The 22,971-nt window shown below is 37.5% G+C and overlaps 1 protein-coding gene across 2 annotated transcripts; it reads left to right on the top strand.

Moving 5' to 3' along the window:
* The first annotated feature begins 65 nt into the window (after nt 1-65).
* LOC137730296 (SKP1-like protein 1A) lies at nt 66-10,216 on the top strand. Of its 2 annotated transcripts, XM_068469361.1 has the most exons (2): nt 66-77; nt 9,764-10,216. In XM_068469361.1, exons 1-2 carry the CDS (start codon nt 66-68, stop codon nt 10,214-10,216), a joined length of 465 nt encoding a protein of 154 aa, XP_068325462.1. The 2 variants fall into 2 exon arrangements, with proteins under 2 accessions (XP_068325462.1, XP_068325461.1); XM_068469360.1 differs by lacking the exon at nt 66-77 and having other exon boundaries at nt 9,572-10,216.
* Nucleotides 10,217-22,971: the final 12,755 nt, after the last annotated feature.

The raw sequence follows: 22,971 nt of genomic DNA on the forward strand, positions 1-22,971 counted from the left end.
CGGCTTTTATTGCATTTCCATCTTGATTACGGTGCCAACTTTTGTAGGCACGGGTTCGATACTTGATGTCAAGTAACGTGACCGAAACTATCATCTTTATAAGCTGAGTAATTTGGCTATGGTTCGGTCATATTGCACTACAACCGATCCATAATACAGTGCTCTCAAACAAAAGGACAATGAGTAAAAAAAAGCCAATCTATCAAGTATACTGATATGGAGTTTTCAATTCTTCCTACAATGAGGTTCTTCACACTGTTTCATGGGTAGCAGATATTCTCCAAGACATATACTCATTCACAGGAATTTCTGGTGCAACAAAATATCAGGCATAGTTCCACTGGTTGATCATGTTTCTATGGTTGCAAAGATTGATATTTCAACTATATTGGGCTAGTGCAAACAGTAGTGTTTTAAAAAAACTCACCTCGGGTCGCGCCTAGGTGGACTTGGAGGTAGGGCGCTAGCAATTTGGCCTTTGTTTTGTGGGAGTTGGCAAAAACTCGCCTATCTATGTTAAGGCGTGCCTCAGGAGCATCAGTTTTGTTTAAAAGTTGCCAAAATCTGAAAGAAAAAAAAAAAAAAAAAAAAACAAAACAAAACAAAAAAAATTAGGTTGAAATTAGGTTTCTTTTTTTTGTTGCTGAGCAGTTTGAGGAAGACAAAGAAGACGTGAACTTTCTGGCTGATTTTTCTTTTCTTTTAATTTTTTTTTTCTCTTTTCTAACAACTAGTTGATTGTCTTTTTTTTTTTTTTGTGTTTTTTTTTTCCTCTTTACGTTAGCTATTATCAGCATATTGTTATAAACTTCTTATTTAAGTGTGATTGTATGAATCCTAGATTAGATTTGATTCTAGCTATTCTTCCTTATTAGGACTTGTATTCCTTGGAGGAGAAAGATTTCTTCTCTCCCTTATTACTATAAATAAAGGCACTGCGTAGGGGGAATAACACATCCTCTATACAACCCTACAAACACATCTCTCTCTATATTTTCTCTGTGCCGCCAGCCTCATTCCCCTTGTTAGTTAAATATAAGCCACAACATATTATTATCACCCTCCTATTGTTGTGCTTAGGAATATGACGTGAAAGTTTTTGGCATTAAACCAATTCATCAATATCATCACGCAATCAGGTTCTTTCAAAACAACGGCTTTTATCTCTATACTTTTGCAGCCCTGATAGCATGAACATTCACCATAATATATGACCCAACTTTAAGTTTTTTGAATTTTAGATTCTACATAAATTGTGTATGCATTATATCCATAATTGTTGAATTATGTGAATTGATATTGCCATGAATTGCATCATATATCTGCTCATACATTGAACTATATGAATATGCATGCATACGCATTGAATTTAACTAATAAAAAATCTAGGTTCTTCGAACCCAAACCCGCAAGCAAGTCGAGACCATGGAGCCCCCTAGGCTCCAATCTAGAACCTGACGCCATTACTTACGTCACCACTAATTTTCTGACAAAAGCATGGCCTGCAACCATGCCCAGCCACCACGACTACCATTCCCGATGACTTGAAGTCATCTCCGTCAAAATCATGGCCAAAATTTTTTGTAATCTCATTAGAGTTTGAAAACCCTAACTCGAACCCAAGGGTTTCTTGGTTCATCGACATTGAGATTTCACTCTTCGTCACCTGGGAAGAGGTTCTATGATAAACCATAACCCATGATTGCAGCCAGAAGCGACAGGTCCGGTTTTCTTCCCCAACGAGCACACCCAACACACTGCTGGGATGTTTTTCTAGTCCAAAACCCATCCCTTCTGGGCTTTGGTTCTTCTCGGCCCAACCTAAAACCTAGACTTAGTTTTTGGGCTTGCATGCAGAAGCCCACTGCAACCCCCTCATTTCGACCCACTCGCAACACCAGCCTAATTGGGCTTTGGTGTTCCCATGTCCCGCACTGCAGCAGAAGCCAGCCCGCATAGCTGCTATGGTTTCCCTACATCGTACCACACTGGTTCCCAACCTTTGTGCTGGTGCATCAATGTACGCGATGCACACGATTGTTGCCCTATTTGGCCTTTGCCATCTAGGTCTTTGCCTTCAACCCTACTCTGTGCATATGGGCTTATTGCCTTAGCTCGGCCTGCCTCTTATTCAACCCAATTTTTGGGCCTTGACCACGGCCGTGGGTTTTTGGTCCTTGTTTTTAGGGCTCAAGCTTAATTGTTTTTTTTATAGACAATATGGGTTTTATAATTTTTTTTCACCGACACTTTAAATTTGGCCCGAAATCCAAATAATTAATTCAATTATAATTCTAAACCTGAAGTTCTATTTGTATAGTTCTATATATATATGTGTGTGTGTGTGTGTGTGTGTGTGTGTGTGTGTGTTTGTTTGTAGGTACTATGAACCTAAAGTTCATAAACTTTTCTCGAAAAAAATTAATTAAATGGATTTAATTTTTCGAACTTTTATGCATGTGACCAGTTCAATTACTTTTATTCAAGGTATGATTAGTAGGAAAATTAGTTGTCTGGCAGATAGTGCAACCACGCACACTGTTTTACATGAACTCATCTATTTCACTAAGTTCGTACCTAAGAATGCACCTCTGACAACCCTGTCAGGTTCATCCAACCTGGTTGAAGGATATGGAAAAGCTCGTATAATGTTTTCCAAATTGCATTATTTTGACCATTCAAGAGGCACTTTATTCTCTGCGTTCTGGAGAAAGTTGTTGAGCATTAAAGATATTCGAGACAATAATTAGACAATTATTACCACGCTGACACCTATGTAGAAAATGGAGTTAAATTTATGTGCATTACTTCCTACGAATATGGCCAGAAACGTATTATAAAGAAGATGAAGCGTATCTCGAGTGGTCTGTATACTACAATTATACGCCCTATAGAGAGCCACTATGTGGCCAGCCCTACCTTTGGGACCGTGCATGAAATTGCACTTTGGCATGATCGATTAGACACCCTAGATGAACAACGATGCGCCGTATCCTCAAATCATCACACGGGCATCCATTAGCCCGAAGTTTAGGTTCGATTTAAGGAATTGCATGTCAAACCTGCTCCATGGAAAAACTTATTATTAAGCCTTCTTACCACAACATTCATTTGAATCCTCTTATTTTTGTACAAAGGATTCAAGGGGACATTTGTGGACCGATTCACCCTCCATGAGGACCATGTAGATATTTTATGATTTTAGTTGACGCTTCCAATGTTGGTCACACATATGCCTGTTGTTTATAAGGAACGCTGCCTTTTCCACACTGGTGGCTCAGATTAACAAGCTAGGGGCTCACCACCCTGATTATCCAATCAAATTTATTCGATTGGATTATGCTAAAGAATTCACATCTAAAACTTTTTATGACCATTGCATGTCGGTTGAGGAGTTGAACATCCAGTACCCCATGTTCACATCCAGAACAGCCTAGCAAAGGCATTCATTAAGCACTTACAAATGATTACTCGATCATTGATCATAAATACCAAGCTCCCGATTGTTGCTTAGGGCCATACAATATTGCATGAAGCCATGTTGTTCCGCCTGAGGCCTGTTGCGACCCAACCATATAGTGCTCTTCAGTTGGATACCGGATATGAACCTGACATACCATTTTTGGTTGTGCGGTCCATGTGCCGATTTCGCTGCCCTTACGCACAAAATTGGGGCCTCAGCGAAGGATTAGAATCTATGTCGGATATGATTCTCCTTCAAACATTCGTTACTTATAACCTTTGATAAGCAATCTGTTTACTGCTTGTTTCGCGGATTGTCACTTCTATGAGACAGTCTTCCTGTCGTTAGGGGGAGATAAGAACGTCACTATTCCTAAAGAATGACGCGAATTATCGTGGACAACTCCCACTTTGTCTTATTTAGATCCTTGCACTGCTTAATCTAAGACTGCAGTGCAGCCTATATTATATCTTCATAGCATAACTTAAAGCATACCATATGCTTTCACCGATTTAGCGCAAGTGACAAGATCACATATTCCAGCTACGAATGTGCCTGCAAAGATGGATATACCAAATGTACAACGGACTTCCACCCTGGAGGCCCGAGATGCCATTTTGGTCGATCCATATACATTAACGGCTAGCCAATCATCTGTCCCTACAAAAAAGCATAGCAAACCTCTCGGTTCAAATGATTCACATTCCCAAAAGAGGAAACCCACGACACAGGCCCCTGAAGAGCCTACCGTGAATCTGACTATCGCCTATTCATTCTATCCAACTCATGAGGAAATTCTAAATTACGAAAGCGTCCTTGAAGAGACGAATCCACCTCCTGAGAATCGTGAGATTTCGGTCCATTATGCTAGCTTGGATGATGTTTAGTGTAGAAATGAGATGATCGTCGACGATGCATTAGCATATGCAGTAGCTACTGAGATGTTAAGTGATGACATTGAACCATGTTCCATTGATGAATGTTGACGTAGAACCGATTGGTCAAACTGGAGACAAGCAATCCAAGTCGAACTTGATTTGCTTGCGAAACGTAAAATGTTTAGACCTGTAGCTCGTACTCTTCCACATGTGAAGCCCGTTGACTATACAAGTGAGTTTTCATTTTGAAACGTAATGAGAAGAACAAAATTGTGCGTTATAAATGTTGTCTTGTTGCGCAAGGCTTCTTACAACGCCCTAGGATTGACTACGACGAAACTAACGGTATAGTTACAGACGTTTGAAATTTATTATTTAAAGTTAGTTAAATAATTTGAGCTCCCATTTTGTGGGAAGGAAGCCAATTGGTTTTTTAGGGAAGAAAAGGGACCAATCAAAATAAAAGAAGGGTTGACCAATTAGAAATAAGGGGAGAAGAAAAGAAAAAAAAAAAAAAAAAAAAAGGGAGAAAGCTCCCAGCTTTCCCGTGCACGCCACCACTGCAACCACCCAATTTCCAAGGTCGATTCAGGCCAACTCCAGTGGAGTTTTTCGACGCCACCACCACCATCATGAAGCTCTCATCCCCCTCTACAAAATTCACCCAAGAACCACCTTGATTAACCATGGTATGTGGCAATTGGAGGCCACGAATGTCGACGAAAATCAACAGTCCTCCGACCACTCTTTTCGATTTTCCGGCAAATCGGCAAAGCGATGGCCGATGCCACCACTTGGGCTTTGTAGCCCATAATCCCAGGAGCAAAACCCAACCAACCTTGACCCCGTTGGACCACCGTAGAAGACAAATCGACACTGGGAAGCTTTAGGCACCCACCGGCTTCATGGGCAAAATTAACCATCTTCCGTCCACTTTTGGACTTCATAGCAGGTATGAAAGTTGTTCTTCTCTTTGAGATCTTCACTTCTGTAAAATTTGAGAATTTTTGGAAATGGTGAAATTTTCCGGCAAACCGAGGTGTCCGGCCACCACGCGCGGCGGCGCGTGGGCCAAGACACCACCTGACCTTCCTAGGCTAATTTTGAAGCCCCTATTTCATATTTGACATCCGTTTAGTAAAATTATGATGTTCAATATAGTTTCATAGTTGACCACCTAGTTGGCCAGTAAGAGGTCCTTGCATGAATTGACGATCCGACCGTTGGATCGTCAACAAACTTTAATAACTTATAGTATGTAATATTTGAGGATATTAGAAATTTATGGATTGGGAATCTGACATATGGACCTTTCTAAATTAGATTTGTAAGTTCGTAAAATAAAACGTTGACCGCCACTTGATTTGACAATTGGCGGAGATCCACCCGTTGGATCATAATGAAACTTTAGTATGATGTTTTAGAAGCTCAATGTGAATCTTTGGAAGTTATGGATAGAAAATCCAATATACGGATCTTCCGGATAGAATTATACATGGTTGTAGACCCTGCCGTCGATCTTTGATCAACAGTTGACTTGTGGTCAATGGGTCTCAAACTATTTTAGAATGTCCTTGATGATGTGCTTTATGTGAATTATGTATCCTATTGATATGAGTTCTGAGATGTGACTCAATAATTGTTCTAGGCGCCAATCGTTCGGGACTCCTCGATGTGCATGCTAGAGAATCATAGCGTGGACTTCAGGTGAGTGGGTCTTTTCCTTTTATCGTATATATATATATATATGACTGATAATTCTACAAACGTTTATAAATTGAATTTCATATAATTTCTATTAATGCTTTGGAGTGAACTACGAATGGCTTGATCCCTGTTTAGGATACATAGGCAGTCTAACGAGACATTAGATGCAGCCATACAAGATGAGAGATTAAATAATTGAGACAATAGCTTTGTTTGGGGAATTGAACAATGTGAGGGACATTGGCGTAAAATGTGAGTTTTAACCTTATGCGTTGGTGATTAAATGTTAATTATAAATCAATGTGTGAAGAATCAAGAAATTTAAGTAAGGAATCATAAGTATTGATAGTTAATTAAACTAGTGTCTAGTTGGGCTTGTCACCAATGACTACCCCGAAAATAAATAGTTCAGGAGTAGGGAGTTACAGCTTATGCATTTTATGCCATATTATATATATGTATATAATTTAAAATGCTATAACATGGTTGAGTATTAGATTGCATCACAGTATATCCATATGTATATTACTTGCACATAATTATTGTGAATGCTTTGAAGGGTAAAGGTGAACGCATGACACCCAGGTAAGTTCAGGTGAGTTTATGGTATTAGCGGAAATGATTGAGTTATGGTATGACTATACTGATGTTCTAGGCAACTCCAACTTTGTCCTACTGGTTACCTATGAATTGTACATGTTATGTTGAGGTGTGGTTAGAGCTCATCAACCTGCACCTCGGTGTTAGTGCTCTCGCCCAAGGACAGGGCCTAGCCTTCACATGATCTTTCACCTCCCACACCACACGCTCACCTTGGATCCAAATTTGGTGCTAGCCTGTTATACATACCACATTAGGTGGTTCCGACTCGTAGGTGACCTACAATTTGTCGCACAACCTTCACGTGATTGTAGCACTCGAGCGTACTTATTTACACCCAGCCTGTCGTACATACCACTTTAGGATGTTCCGACTCGTGTGCAGGTATACATATTGATGAGCTATTGGCTAGCATGTTATTGAGCTTATTGGCTAGCATATTGATGAGCTATTGGCTAGCATATTGATGAGCTATTGGCTAGCATGTTATTGAGCTTATTGGCTATCATATTGATGAGCTATTGGCTAGCATGTTATTGAGCTTATTGGCTAGCATGTTGATAGGCTATCATGTTATTGAGTTATTGGCTAGCATGTTGATGAGCTATTGGCTAGCATGTTATTGAGCTATTTGCTAGCATTGATTGAGGAGATATGGGTGCAATCGTACATGTCACCATAGGTGACTTCCGACTTGCGTGCTAGTATGGGTTAACAAACACATGATTATTTATGTTGCTAACGAGATGCTATGTCGTGGTATACTTTTGGATTTACTATTGTTATGCATTTGATTTCATACTTATACGTAGTATGATTTTCTGGAAACTATACAGGTTTTGCGACGAAGGGTTACTACCTTTGATAATTGAAATGATTTTAAAATCTTTGTGTTGCCCACTCACACTTTCTACTTTGCACCCCTTCAGGTTCTGATTGCAAATTTCCGTATCGACGAGGACTTATGGCACTCCCCAGTTTAGGTGGCTCTTATGATGGTATAATTATTATCTTATCTTACTGTAATTTACTTATGCTATGTATCACGTGTGAAAGAGGTCCATAACCGTTCATTGCACACTCATGTACTTAAGCACTTTTAGGTTTTAATTTACTCACATTTTATACACTATCACACTTTATGGCTTCGTCACCTTCCAAGTGTTGGCCAGCACATCTCGATTTGGGATCCTAGTGGACATTCCGGGTCGGGGTGTGTCAATGAAGCAGACATAACCCAAAAGGGATTTAGAATTTTGGTGATTTTCCAGTTACTATTGCTGCTAACGAACCTATAATGTGACATTTTTCATATTTAAAATTTGTTGTGGCAAATTATTAAGCTTGTAGCCTTGTTTCTTCCAAAAAATATGAATCATTATAGTATGGTTTAATTTGTCAAGGTATCTTATGTTTCAAAAAAATCAGGATGGTTTACACTAGGGATAGGCAACGGTTATGGTGGGCAGGTAACCACGGTTATTTACCCATAACTGTTTATGTTCATACCCGCATAACCGTATACCCGTTGGGTAATTGCATAAACGGTTATACCCATACCCATAACAGTTTATAAACGGTTAGTCATACTCATAACCGTGTACCCATTTAACCATAACCGTTTACCCATTTTTGAACACATTTATCCTTTTTTTACCCATTTACCCATTTTCACCCGTCTACATTTTTTTTTTTTTTTTAACAACTTGAAAATTACAAAAGAAAAATTTGTCATAATTTTCATTTTCTGACAATTAAACACTGTTATTGGTACATTTTAGCATGCATTTCCCTATTTTAATCATTTAAATTCTCATACAATTCCAATAATTGAAATAATAATTTACGAACGATATTTTTCTGCTACACCCAAGCAAGTCTTTAATTATAATCCATATGATTACAAAGTAAAGCTTCTAAAAACAAAAAGTAGTCATTATCTTGAATACTAGATGATTCAAAGCTCCAAAATATTCCAAAACTAAACACTCTCAAACACTAATGCTTTAGCACGTTCAATCACAAAGTCTCATTGACTCGCTTTCACCCAAAGAGGCCTACAAAAGAAATGTATAAATTGAATTAGTATCCCATTTAGGAATATCGACACCAATTAGCATGAATCCAGCAAAGGTAAGTGATCACAGAATGTTTACACTTGTCTAATGGATTCATTTGCATAGAGGCAAAAACCAAGGAAACTATCTTATAAGTATTCATAAACAAATAAATCAATAATTAATCAGATAAGTATGAAATCAGAAGGGCAAATCAAAAGCATAAGTAGCGTAGATGAGAGAGAGGGTGGCGAGGAGAAATAGATGAGCAGCGAAGATGAGAGAGAGGGCAGCGAGGAGGAGAGATGACTGGGTGACGGGTTGTTTGAGACTCTGAGTCTAGCGGAGAGATTGAAAATTTATGGTTTTTAATTTTTTTTTTTTTAAATTTTACACATATTAAATTAAATGGGTAAATGGATACCTGTTATAACCGTGGGTAATACCCATAACCGATGGATACTCGTTATAACCGCGGGTAATACCCATAACCGCCCATTTAAATTTCACAGATAAATAGTTATACCCATAACCGTTTGTTCGTTTAAACAGTTACCCATAACCGTAACTGTGAACTTTAAATGAGCGGGTAACCGTGGTTATCCAAACTTATGGGTATTTTTGCCCATCCCTAATTTACAAGTCGCCCACTCATAGATAAATTCTCGTATCCACGCTGGATCGCCACTGCTCACACGGAGAGAAAAAGAAGGCCACCGACAAAAAAAAATAAAAAATAAAAAAAACCAGAAAAATACTTCTCCTATTCGTAACATGAGAATATTTTCTTAAATTTACCATACAAATCCGGAAACAAAAAGGAATTGCTCTCCTTTTCCCGCACGGACAAGATAATAGATCTCTGATCTAGACAGACTGAGTAGTATAAATCCCCCAATATCTCACACCCTTCGAAACACAAAGCATTCAATCAACCCTCAAAGCGAATTGAAAGCTGCTAATAAAGAAGAAAATAATATTAATTTCCCAAGTTTTCTCAAACTTATTCATTTTTGAACGAGCAAACAATGGCCTCATCATCAGCGGACTTGAAGAAGAAGATAACTCTAAAGAGCTCCGACAACGAGATGTTCGAGGTGGAAGAGGTGGTTGCCATGGAGTCGCAGACCATCAAGCACATGGTGGAGGACGGATGCGCTGGCAATGCTATTCCCTTGCCAAATGTGACGAGCGCCATCCTTGCGAAGGTCATCGAGTACTGCAGGAAGCATCGTGAAGATGAGGGGGCCACTGCTGCTGACGGCGAGAAAAATGTCAAGGAGTGGGACGCCGAGTTCATGAAGATCGACCAGAACACTCTCTATGACCTAATAATGGCGGCAAACTATCTCGACATCAAGGGCCTGCTTGACCTGACGTGTCAGACTGTGGCGGACATGATCAAGGAGAAGACGCCTGAACAGATTCGCACGACCTTCAACATCAAGAACGATTTCACTCCAGAGGAAGAAGAAACGATTCGTAGGGAGAACCAGTGGGCTTTCGAGTGAATTATGATTATTTAACGACTTTAATTTCATCATGTTTAATTAGTTTCTTCTACTTAATTGGATAGGCTTAAGCTTACTGTGAGACTGTCATTGTTATAAATTGTTTTCACTATTTTCTCTAGAAACTATTATTAGCACTTCAAAATTTTCATTCTACATTTCTCACAAGTGTATTTTGCTTTCTAATTATAGAAAGTTTGGAGTGTCAAATGAGATTTTTAGAGTGCTAATAACAATTCCTTTTTTCTCTAAGATATTGAATATATATGGGGATTAGGTGTAGGGCTTACTCTACATTGAACTTCAACGATTCGAATCGTCTATTTTGTAAATCTCAATTCATAGATCATCCTTACAAAAATTCAATTTAATACGAAATTGTTTGCCTATTTAATTATCAAAACAAAATTTCATTGTTTCTTATATAATAAAATATTCGTTAATTTTTTTTTAACCCAATTAGATGTCTTAAATATTTCCGATTTGACTAATATTTTGCAAGGAAGATCTATGAGGTGTAACTTAAAAAATAAACGGTTTAGATCGTTAAAGTTCAATGTGGTGTAGATCCCACAACTAATTCCTATTTTTATTATAAAAAAATAGAGATACTTTCCCTTAAAGGCTCCCTCTCTCTCTCTCTCTATGTATATATATATATATGTATGTATATGTATGTATGTATGTTTGTATGTATGTATGTATGTATGGTCATGGCCCTCTCGCAAGCTTTTCTCAGTTCTATTATACTTTTTGTACCGGTGTGCGATAACATGTAATCAGAACCAATCAAAGAAGCTTGTTTGTGTGAGGAAAAGGAGGCCACTGAAGATATATTCTTTGACCGGCAAGTAAAACCAAGTCGTTGTTATTTGTATTGTGACGATCCCCTAGCCCCTAGAGAGAGCTAGGGTTTCGCAGTTCCTTTATTTTAGAGGCTACTATTTGAACTTTTGCAGTTCCTCTTTGGGGTCGAGCTGCTTTAAGAGTGAACAAAAACAAAATCTTAAAAGTGAAAACAACAGAAATACATTTTGGGTTTTTTAGTTTTGTATACCTTTCGTTAGACATGTTTTTAACGTCTCCTACCATTCTATCTCCACTACTCTTATAGATCTCATTTCTTCAATGTATTTCTGTTTCGATTTTAAACAATTTATCTCTATCTCCAACACAAAAGTAAAAACGAAATTATATATTATTAAACGGACTCTTAGCTAGTTAGCTTTTAAATCACTATCTTTCGGTTCTGATTGTAAATCACTGATAGAATTTAAAGCACACCACAAAGTAGCACACACATGTCCTATTGATTTTCCTTATTAACATTAAGATTTATCAATTACAGCATATGAAAATTAGCATATTTCCAGTAGAAGATTGTTTTATCTAATTATTTAAAATGTCATAAAAACTGGGTTGCTGACTCTATTGACTAGCCATTGAAAAATAATTATTAGACCAACATACACTTATCTAAATTTAACGAAATTTATATGCAGACACTAGACACACAAAGGTACACTCATACAAATGTTTGGGATTTTTCGAGTTGGTTTGCTATTTTAATTAAATCGAACAAAAACATGACAGAAACATATTTTAAATAATAAAAAAAAAAATTGTAGTTCACAAGTTACGAATACGAGTTAGGGGAATTGCTATCCACCACCATATAATCATGCAAACATGTTCTGTTTCATTCAAATTCCTTTTATTTCCTGATGAAGATGCTCAAGCTGGCTCACTATTAGAGCTGAACTTATTACTGTCTCTTACATACGTAGTATGTTAATTAAGAGAATGGTGTTTTCAACTTAACTTAGTCCCTAGCATGCAATCTAGAATGACATGTTTGTAGATTTAACAAGTAGAAATCATTAAGAACGAAAAGAGTTTGAGTCATCACAAGGCATCATAAGTACTGGCGTTGTCTTATCCTAGAAATTGATTCACATGTTAATTGCAACTAACAAACACTACTCTAGAACATATGTAGGTCCTCATTCGACAAGGGCAGGCACACACATATTCATAGCATTAGAATCCTAGATATGCTTAATAAGTATGCATCCATAAAAAAGACATATAAAGAATTCATAATTGGCACAAGTAGTGAACCAAATTTCATCCTTTCATAAAAGAAATTGAATGAAATGTCATAACAAACTTGCAATCATTTTTTGGGCTTCAAAACAGCCCCTACCTTCTAAAAATTAGTTACACATAATACTCAAATTAAACCAAAAGAAAGATATGAGTTCGAGAAGATAAAACCGAAAGAATCGAGTGCTATCCTTGCTTCCTCATGTTCTTGCTGCCTATCCTTTTCTCCACCAACGCTGCTGCCTTCTTTTTTTTCTTCCTTGCCGCTGCAACTTGCAGCCCTCTTCCTTTTTTTTTTTTTTTTTTTGCCCTAAAAATTTTCAGTCAACTATCTTCTTATTTCCTCCCATTCTTTTTCCTTAAACCACCATGTCTTTGCTGCATCATGTTCTTCTCCATAACTCACCCCACTAATAACCATTTTGTGATGACAATAACCAAGAGGAAATGGAAAAACAATTGTAACTCCTTGGATAGCCTTTATGCCAATTACTCTCACTTAATCCTCATCTTAATTTCCCTTTTCTTTTGATATTTGAATAGGTGTCGGCTGGCTTGTGGTTTTCTTGGCTGCTAGGATTTATTGGGTTTATTGCTTTCATAGCTTCTTGTCAGTTACAAACTGCTCAGCCTCTTGGAAATCTCTTAGTGTTAAAACAAGCATAACTTCTTCTAGAAAAATGATATTAACAAGCCGTAAAATGCTCCAGAAAATAGACATCCGTAGCTTTCCAAGAATATAAGGCTCATTCTCTAATTCATTCTGAACTAGTCGCAACTTGCTTCCAAAGTCAGCTGATCTGCACATGCACTTTTGACGAATTAGTTATTTAAAACCTCACTTGTGCTATTTTTCTCTTCTTTGCTTGAAAAAAATCCTACAAAACACAAAAACAAAGTAAATAGCTTAAAAATATAGGGCACTGACAAAGAACAGACGAGTGAATTTGATGTAAAATATATATAAATATGAGCTTATCAATCACAATAGCTTTTGTCTTGGTGTTTGATGGGTTTGGAACCTTCTCTCTTCTAATAATGTAGCATCAGTCATATGCTGTTACCTTGTTTAAAAGCCCATCAAAACTACACAGAATTATCAGAATCCTATTTCAACTTTTAAGCATGTATCCAACTCATAAGGTTGAAGAAAGTATTGTATTTTCTATTTGCTATTACATTAGGGAATTTATTCAAAAGAACAATAACAGTGTGTTTATTCATTTCTACGTCATGATTCGGCATTTGTGGAATCATCTACAGGGTGAATCTGTTGAAAAACCACATGGAATCTGCTCGGTTTTTACTGCACTTCCATCTTGATTACAGTGCCAACTTTAGTAGGCATGGGTTCGATACTTGATGTCAAGTACCATGACCAAAACTGACATCTCTATAAGTTGAGTAACCTGGCTATGTTTCGGTCATATTGCACCACAACAAATCCATAATACAGTGCTCTCAAACAGAAAGACAACGAGTCAAGAAACGCCAATGTATGAAGCATACTGATATACTTGGTCGCTAAGCCTTCAGATTTCATCCATCGCCGATAGTAATGTCCAACAGTGCAGATTGATCTTTCACAAGTTTGCAAATGCAACTATGGAGCTTCAATTCTTCCTACAATGAGGTTCTTCACACTGTTTCCTGGACAGCAGATATTCTCCAATACATATATACTCATGCATAGGAATTTCTGGTGCAACAAAATATCAGGCATAGTTGCACTAGTTGATCATGTTTCTATGGCTTCGAAGATTGATATTTTAACTATATTGGGCTAGTGCAAACAGTAGTGCTTAAAAAACACGCATTGGGGTGCGCCTAGGTGGACTTGGAGGCGAGGGTGCCGACAATTTCGCTTATGATTTGTGGGAGTCAGCGAAAAATTCGCCTAGCTCCGTCGAGGTGTGCCTCAGGGCGTTCGATTGGGCATCGATTTTGTTTAAAAGTTGCTGAAATCTGAAGGAAAAAAAATTTGGTTGAAATCTAGGTTTTTTTTCCTCTTTACTAACAGCTATTATTAGCATATTTTTTTTGTAAGTTTTTGTTTTTATATTATTTTTTTGATATTAAAGAACTAAAATATAAATAGAAAGAAACTTTTATACTTTTTATACGTTTTGATATATTTTATAGACCTAATGACACGTCTCGATCCCGGTTTCGAAGGATACCAGGATGGCCACATGCTGACCGACACCCAAGGATGACAAAAGCAATTTAATTATGCATTTGCCGAGAAGATGTAAAACATGCATGCAATTTGCGATGAAAAGAAACAAACGTAATAAAAATAGTAACGTTAAAGATATAAATATACATATATATGAGAATGCATGACCGTGTTTAGAGCATACAACTAATTAAGATTACAACGGAAGGAATATTATGAAAAGGTACGATTACAAAGAAAAGGGTCATACACCGAGAGGACTTGAAGATACTAATATGGTAATGCCTCAACACCGGGATTGCTCGCACGCCTCATACGAAAGCAATTTAATTATGCATATGCCGAGAAGATGTAAAACATGCATGCAATTTGCGATGAAAAGAAACAAACGTAATAAAAATAGTAACGTTAAAGATATAAATATATATATATATATATGAGAATGCATGACCGTGTTCAGAGCATACAACTAATTAAGATTACAAGGGAAGGAATATTATGAAAAGGTACAATTACAAAGAAAAGGGTCCTACATTGAGAGGACTTGAAGATACTAATACGGTAATGCCTCAACGCCGGGATCGCTCCCACGCCTCATTTCTAAGTCCTGAAAGAGGCGCAAAACAAAACATGAATGGACCAAATTTAATATAAAAAATACTAAAATCAACTACCCTTCAAACATACTAACCCCCAGTTTTAGAAAACTCATATAGCATAATAAGCAATAGGTTTTCCAAAAGCCCTACCATGCTATAAAACCTTCGTAAAACACATATCATATATAGAGTGCTTAGTAGTGGTATCACAATCTCCTAAAGGCACATCCATCGCCCGCCCAAAGGCACATACATCGCCCACCAGAAGGCACATTCATCTCCTGCCCGAAGGCACATTCATCTCTCACCCGAAGGCACATTGTATGAATACCCGCTATGTACGCACAAAATATCATGAACATAATCTTTCCAAAATATATATCATCCTAGTTCAATGGCTCAAACATCATATCATAAATTCATACGAGCGTTCTAGCTCAAATCATCATCATAAACTATGTTCATAAGTATATATATTCATAAATATTTCAAAAAACGTAAATTCGATAAAGCATAAATATTTCATAAAGCTTAAATCCGATAACTCATAAACGTTTCATAAAATCATGATTTTCATGTATGCATTTCTAGTAATAAAATCATGCATTTTGGAAGGGGTCCACTCACAAATTCTCTATCACTGAAGAGCTGTTCAAACTAGAGAGGATGGGGTCGCCACTAACAAATGCACATATTTGGAGTTAGTGGCGAATCCAGGAAAAATATTGTGGGAGGTCATATATTAAAGTTTACAAACATTTCTCGGACATATAATAACCTTAAAAATTAAACTATAGTTCCATCATTCATAACTTATAGAACAAATAACAATACAAGTTCATAATAGTCCCCAACGCGTTTTCATATTTTGAAAATGTTGCATTATAGCTTCATTGTCAATGGAAGAAAAAACATTGATCTCAATATAAACCACCATGCTATCACTCAACCATTGATCTCCCATTCGGTTATGCAATGGAGTCTTCATAATATTCATAGCGGAAAAAGCTCTCTCCACTGAAGCAAAAGCAGCTGGTGGAACCAAAGCCAATATAATTAGCAAATACACATGTCCACCATTTTTTTTTGCAAGGCTACCAATTCCTTTCAATTGAGAACATTCACTACTCAAACGTATATCAAGAATATAATGCCCAAGTTGATCTTCAAGTGCCAAGAGCTAACAAGTAGTAAATTCATTCGGATAAAATTGTGCAAAACATATTATCAAAAGCCGAGAATGAATCATCCTGGCTCAAACTTGCCAAACAAAGAAGCAACTCTGTATTTACCTCATCAAAATGACTATTTAATTCCATAAGTTGCTTATCAACGATAACAACAAAGAGCTCCATATGATAATGTGATTCTTTGAGCTCCACACCATGATCTTCCTTGAATAATATATCCATCATCCATGCATTTTTTTTTTTTTTGCTCATTTTTTTTTTTTATCAAACTAAGTGTTCAAAACTGTGTCATTTTTACAAAGCAATATTTATTAAAAAAATAATAATAATAAAAGCCACTCTTATAGTTGGAGAGCATGTATGAAGCCAACTCCAATCTTTAAAGGGCCACCACCCAAGTTATCCATGAAAATTCACCGAAGTTCGGGGTTTAGCACTTAAGTTATCCATGGACATTCACTGAAGTTTAGAAGGTCAGCTGACCCCCTACCCCTCAATGCATCTGCCTCTGTTCAGAGTTCAAAAAGTGGCTGAAGATGGTCAAAAAAAGCCTGCAAAGTGTCGGAGGTCATCGGAAACTTTCTCGACGGCTCACTTGTCATGGTTTGGCCGGAAAATGGCTCGAAAGATGTGGCATGACTTGGGTTTCTATCTCGACAATTCGAAAGGAAGTTCAAGGTGAGGTTAGGTGTTATGGGCTCGTGAGGACGAGAGGAAGCTGGTGGTGCTCTTGGTTTAGGCGGTGGTGGGAGTGTTGTCATTGTTGTTGTGTGTGTGTGCCCTCAAGAGGGCTGTTTCAGAAATAACAGAGAGGTGAAAGAGAGATTAGAGAACATAGTTTAGATAGAAAGTGAGAGTGATATAAATGGGAGAGAAGGGCCACACGAGAAAAAAAGGGAATGAGCCATGGGACAAGGGACATTGGTGGGTCCCAATGGCTCACAAATTAAGACAACTAAAGACGAAACGTGAAACATAAAAAAACACTTAACATTTCGAAAATCATAAAAACTACATTCGAGCTCCAAAATTGATTCTGTTTGCGCCCACATGTTCGTGGCGATGAGTACAATAAGAATAAACTAAGAAAACGAGTCATGTGTCATGACGAGATGGTCAACAAAAGTCAACGTTCATGCCACGAGGGCATTTTAGTAAATTCATACCATTTAAAATTACAACGACGTAAAAAATAAGGACGGGGTATTACAATCTACCCCCTTAAGAAAATTTCATCCCTAAAATTTACTACCTCAAGTAAATAGGTACGGATATGGATTTCTCCTCAATTTTTCTGTTTCGCACGTCACTTCCTCAACTGTGTAGTTCCTCCACAGCACCTTTACCAACAAAATGACTTTTCTTTCAGCGCTTTATCATGTCGATCGATGATTTCCACTGGGTCCTCTACATAGCTCATGTCCTGTCTCACTTCATGTATATGGCTTACTTGCCTACTCGCTTAGCGAACTCAACGAATAAGTCATCGATATTACAATCTGCAACCTGCAATATTGATAACTCATTGTTGTCTCGATAAACAAGTAGCAACTTCCCAAGGGTGCAAAATTACCATTTTCTCCAAGCTTCAAGCAGACATCATCTGAAGCACACAATTTCCCATATCGTAATTTCAATCCTTCAATACCAGTTCATAATACTCTTTTGTCTAGCCAGTTTTCCTATAAAATTTCTCATACCATGTCTCAAATAGTGCCATATCCAAACTGAAAATAATAATTGTTATCGTAAACAACTCTAATAGAGATCGGTGCAAATTCTAATCATGCTGAAACCATAGAACGGATGAACATATCACGACCTCCAAGGTCTGGATAGTTCGTTCAGATTGGTCAATAGTCTGAGAATGAAATGCGGTACTGGACAACAGCGTAGTACCATGGCCTTCAAGAAAGCTTTACAAGACTTGGAAGTGAAACACGCATCACGATGAGGTACAACAGTGACGGCACACCCTATAACCGAACAATGTGATTCACTAATGTCTAAGCAAGCTGATTCATTGAAAATTTCTCTCAAATTTAGCCGAACGCTGTGTTAAGGATGCTAAAAGAACACTAAAGAATTTAAGGGTCAAAATAAGTCCATCAAATCTAGAGTACAAGATAACTGGATTGAATGCGTAACTTTGATGCAAGAATACGTGTAAGTACCTAACTTGATTATGTCATAGCAAGTCGAGATGGTTAAGCACAGACTCGACTTTATTGGTAGTCTAAAGTAATCTGATAGGCGAGAACTTAGACTTTTTCTTATTCGAATATTCACAACAACTTGTTACAACGATAACCTCATGGATATTCAATCATGAGTGGTAATGATTCACTCGATAGGGTGTTAATGGATGATTGAAGAACTGATGGTCTCAACTAAAATTTTCATATCTAAGTGGTTTTCCTAAACAGTCTGTTTGCTTTAGAAATGATACAAAGTGTTGTAGGGTAAACACGAACCCAAAATTGGTAGAATGCTATCCAATACTAGAAGGTGAATCTAGGATTATGATCAAAATCGATGTTAATCGAGACGTCAGTCTAACAAAGTCTAGAATGAAGAATTATGCTAAGCGATCGAAAATATAGTCCTCACAGACTGGTATATAATATGCTAAGTGAGTTAATCAACAAATATCGAAACGTCATCATAGTCTCCACGTGTACAAGGTGGTTTGTACAAGAAATCTATGGTGACATTCACCCATTTCCATTCGCATCCCCAGTGGATCCTCAATAACCTAAAAAAGACATCCATGGAATTTTTTTCCCATCTCCAAACACGAATAGAAAGAAATTGAGGTAAGCTCGATGGCTTCCGTCTCTCCGTTTTCATTTACCGGTAAATCAGACATTTCCTCACATATTCAGCGATATCACATTCATACAATACCAGAAAAAAAAAATGGACGAAAACAGTGGTACAATTAGTACTGCCAGCATACATGGCATACGCTGAAATGTGAGCTTCATCAAGAATTTTCCTTTTTCACAACTTCATTACCCTTAGGCAAAAACAATTTGTTTCTTATCAACGGAGTTCCAACTCCTTGGACTTTCAAATTTCGTCTCATGTCACCTGACACTTGCTTATCCAAACTCACACATTACTGATCAAACTTTTGGGCTTCTTACCTAAAATCTACCGATACAAGTTAAATTTAGAAGTGAGTTGACAATACTCACCGTGGGTCGGGCGCCAAAGCAAAGCTTAATTCCTCAAAGAGAAAACAATAGTGAGACATGGATAGCTTTGAATGAGGTAAGCTGTCCATGAGATTTTTGACTAAGAGCATCAGCTACGACATTTGCCTGACCAAGATGATACTCAAAAGTGCAATCAAAATCACCAATGAGTCTCATCCACCTTTTCTGTCTCAAACTCAACTTATTCTGTGTGAAAACATATTACAAGTTATTTAGTCATAAATGATGCAACACTTCTTGTTGTAAAGAAAACGTCACTAGATTTTACAACAAGGAAAATTGTTACCAACTCTACATCATGAATAGGATAATTCTCTCCGTGGGGTTTGAGATGTCCGGGAGCATAAGCGATGACCTTCCCATGCTACATTAGAAAACAATCCCAAACATGATAAGGATACAAAACAAGAGACTTAAAACTCACCACCAACGTCAAGAAAAGCAGGGACAGGAGCATGAGTAAGACGAGGTTCCAAACTCCAAAAAATTTCATTCCCAACTTTTGCCCCACATAAATTTCTACAAAGAAAGGGTGTCATTAGGTTTTCAAGTAAAATGGTAACCATTGGCTCAAGGTCATAGACAGGATGGTTTACATCATGCGGTTCCAACCGTCAAGAGGTATATGTGTTACTCAGTCATGCTGCATCAGCGTGCAGCCAAACATACAATAAAACTATAGAATTCAATATTTATCGATGTCATCGAAAAATGTAAGAAGAATGATCAGGTGAGACAATACTTCAGTTGTTAGAAACTTCATTCACCTTCAACATCTTAAACAAAATTGACTTGTTTCTTAGTCAAAAAGGAAATAGGGCTATGCTTAAGGAATCGTTAAGAACTGTCAATAGAAATTGATAAGACCAAAGATATTTCGTATTTCACAACACCTTATGAGGATTTTCAATTTTCAACAATAGCAACCTTTTGTGAAATTGATAAGAATAATGTCTGCTACAATAGAATCTCCAAAGAAAAGTATCTAATCTAAACAAAATCAACGTTTGAAGAATTTGGTGTAAAGGTGACTGTCGATGTTTAGTGAACTTGACCTTGTTATTGGAGTAGACAAGTAGGTTATCGATAAGATAATTACGAATCTGTCGGAGTATGGGTGGAATAACCGGTCGGTTAGGTTCATGAACATTGCTAGAGCATTCGTCCACTTGTTAGAAAATGCAAATACCGAGAAATCTTCTAAGGGTCCACACGAATTCCCTTAGTGAAAACAACAAGCTCGAGGACATTGATTTGGTCTAACCAAACTAACACTTGCTAAATTTCACATACAACTGGTGCTTACTCACTTTCTCCACACGAACTTTTGATGTTTCGATCCATCTCCATATAGATACGACTATGTCTACCATTCCTAAGGAACACAAGTTGCAGAGTATCATCCTCATTTCAGATCTTCAGCTGGTCCTAACCAGACTTCAATGTCAATCCGACTCTGCCCGCCATTCCAAGGGAATGCATGTCGTAGAGTATCGGTCCGTTGTTGAAAGTCATCCAACATTCCATTTCGCCACCGATGAGGCACAATCCCAACACGAATTTTTGTACTTCATATAGGATGTGACAATTCAGACAAAATAAGGATTGCACAACTGTGCCGAAAGGCATCAGTAAACGGAAGTCGTGACATCCAAATGATATCAAGGCCGACACATTGCTAAAGTAAAAGAAGATCCTAAGTATGCTCTGAATTAACTAAGCTCTGATACCAATCTAACACACCCCGATCTCAGTTCCAAATGATACCTGGATGGCCATGTGTTGGTCGACACCCAAGTGTGACGAAAGCCATTTAATTATGCATATGTCGAGAATATGTAAAACATGCATGCAATTTGCAACGAAAAGAAACAAACGTGTTAAAAATAGTAATGTTCAATATATATAAAAAAATATGAGAATGCATGACCATGTTCAAAGCATACAACTAATTAAGATTACAGCGGAAGGAATATTATGAAAAGGTACGATTACAAAGAAATGGGTCCTACACCGAGAGGGCTCGAAGATACTGATACGGGAATGCCTCGACACCAGGATCGATCACACGCCTCATTTCTAAGTCCTAAAAGGGGCACAAAACAAAACATGAGTGGACCAAGTTTAATATAAATAATACTAAAATCAATTACCCTTCAAATGTACTAACCCCCAGTTTTAGAAAACCCATATAGCATAATAAGTACAAGGTTTTCCGAAAACCTTAGCAAGCCATAAAACCTTTGTAAAACATAGATCGTATATAGTATGCTTAGTAGTGGTATCATAATCACCCGAAGACACATCCATTGCCCACCCAAAAGCACATCCATCGCCCGCCTGAAGGCACATTCATCGCATGCCCGCCCGAAGGCACATTGTGTGAATACCCACTAAGTAAGCACAAAAAATCATGAACATAATCTTTCCAAAATATATATCATCCAAGTTCAATAGCTCAAACATCATATCTTAAATTCATATAAGCATTCTAGCTCAAATCATCATCATAAACTATGTTCATAAGTATATATATTCATAAATATTTCAAAGAATGAAAATTCAATAAAGCATAAAATTCATAAAGTGTAAATCTGATAACTCATAAACGTTTGATAAAATCATGTTTTTCATGTATGCATGTCTAGTAATAAAATCATGCATTTTGAAAGAGGTCCATTCACAGATACTCCGTCACTGAATAGCCGTTCAAACTAGAGAGGACGGGGTCACCACTAACAAACACACATGTTTGGAGTTCAAAAAATGGTCGGAGATGGATGGAAAATGCCTACAAAGTGTTGGAGGTCATCGAAAACTTTCTCGACAACTAACTCATCATGGTTTGGCCGATAAAAATGGCTCCAAAGCCGCAGCCCGACTTGGGCTTCGATCCTGATGATCTGGAAGGAATTTCGAGGTAAGGTTGGGTGTTCTGGGCTCATGAGGATGAGAAAAAGCTCATGGTGTTCTTGGTTTGGGCAGTGATCGGAGTGTTGTCGTTGTTGTTGTTTGTTGTTGTATGTGTGTGCTCTCGGGAAGGCTGTTTCAGAGAGAGCAAAGAGGTGAGAGAGATGAGAGAAGAAAGTTTAAAGAGAGAGATTGATAGTGACAGAAATAGGAGAGGGGGATCACACGGGAAGAATGGGGAATGGGCCAAGGGACAAGGGACCAGTGGCTCACAAATTAAGACCACTAAAGACGAAACGTGAAATATAAAAAAAACATACATTTCAAAAATCGTAAAAACTACGATCTAGCTCAAAAATCGATTATGTTCACACCCATGCGTTCTTGGCTATGAGTACAATAAGAATAAACTAAGAAAACAAGTCACATGTGTCATGACAAGATGGTCAACAAAAGTCAACGTTCATGCCACGAGGGTATTTTGGTAAATTTATACCATTTAAAATTACAACGACATAAAAAAATAAGGACAAGATATTACACCTAAAAA

The sequence above is a fragment of the Pyrus communis genome, chromosome 3 (assembly GCF_963583255.1).
Source record: "Pyrus communis chromosome 3, drPyrComm1.1, whole genome shotgun sequence".
NCBI lineage: Eukaryota > Viridiplantae > Streptophyta > Magnoliopsida > Rosales > Rosaceae > Pyrus > Pyrus communis.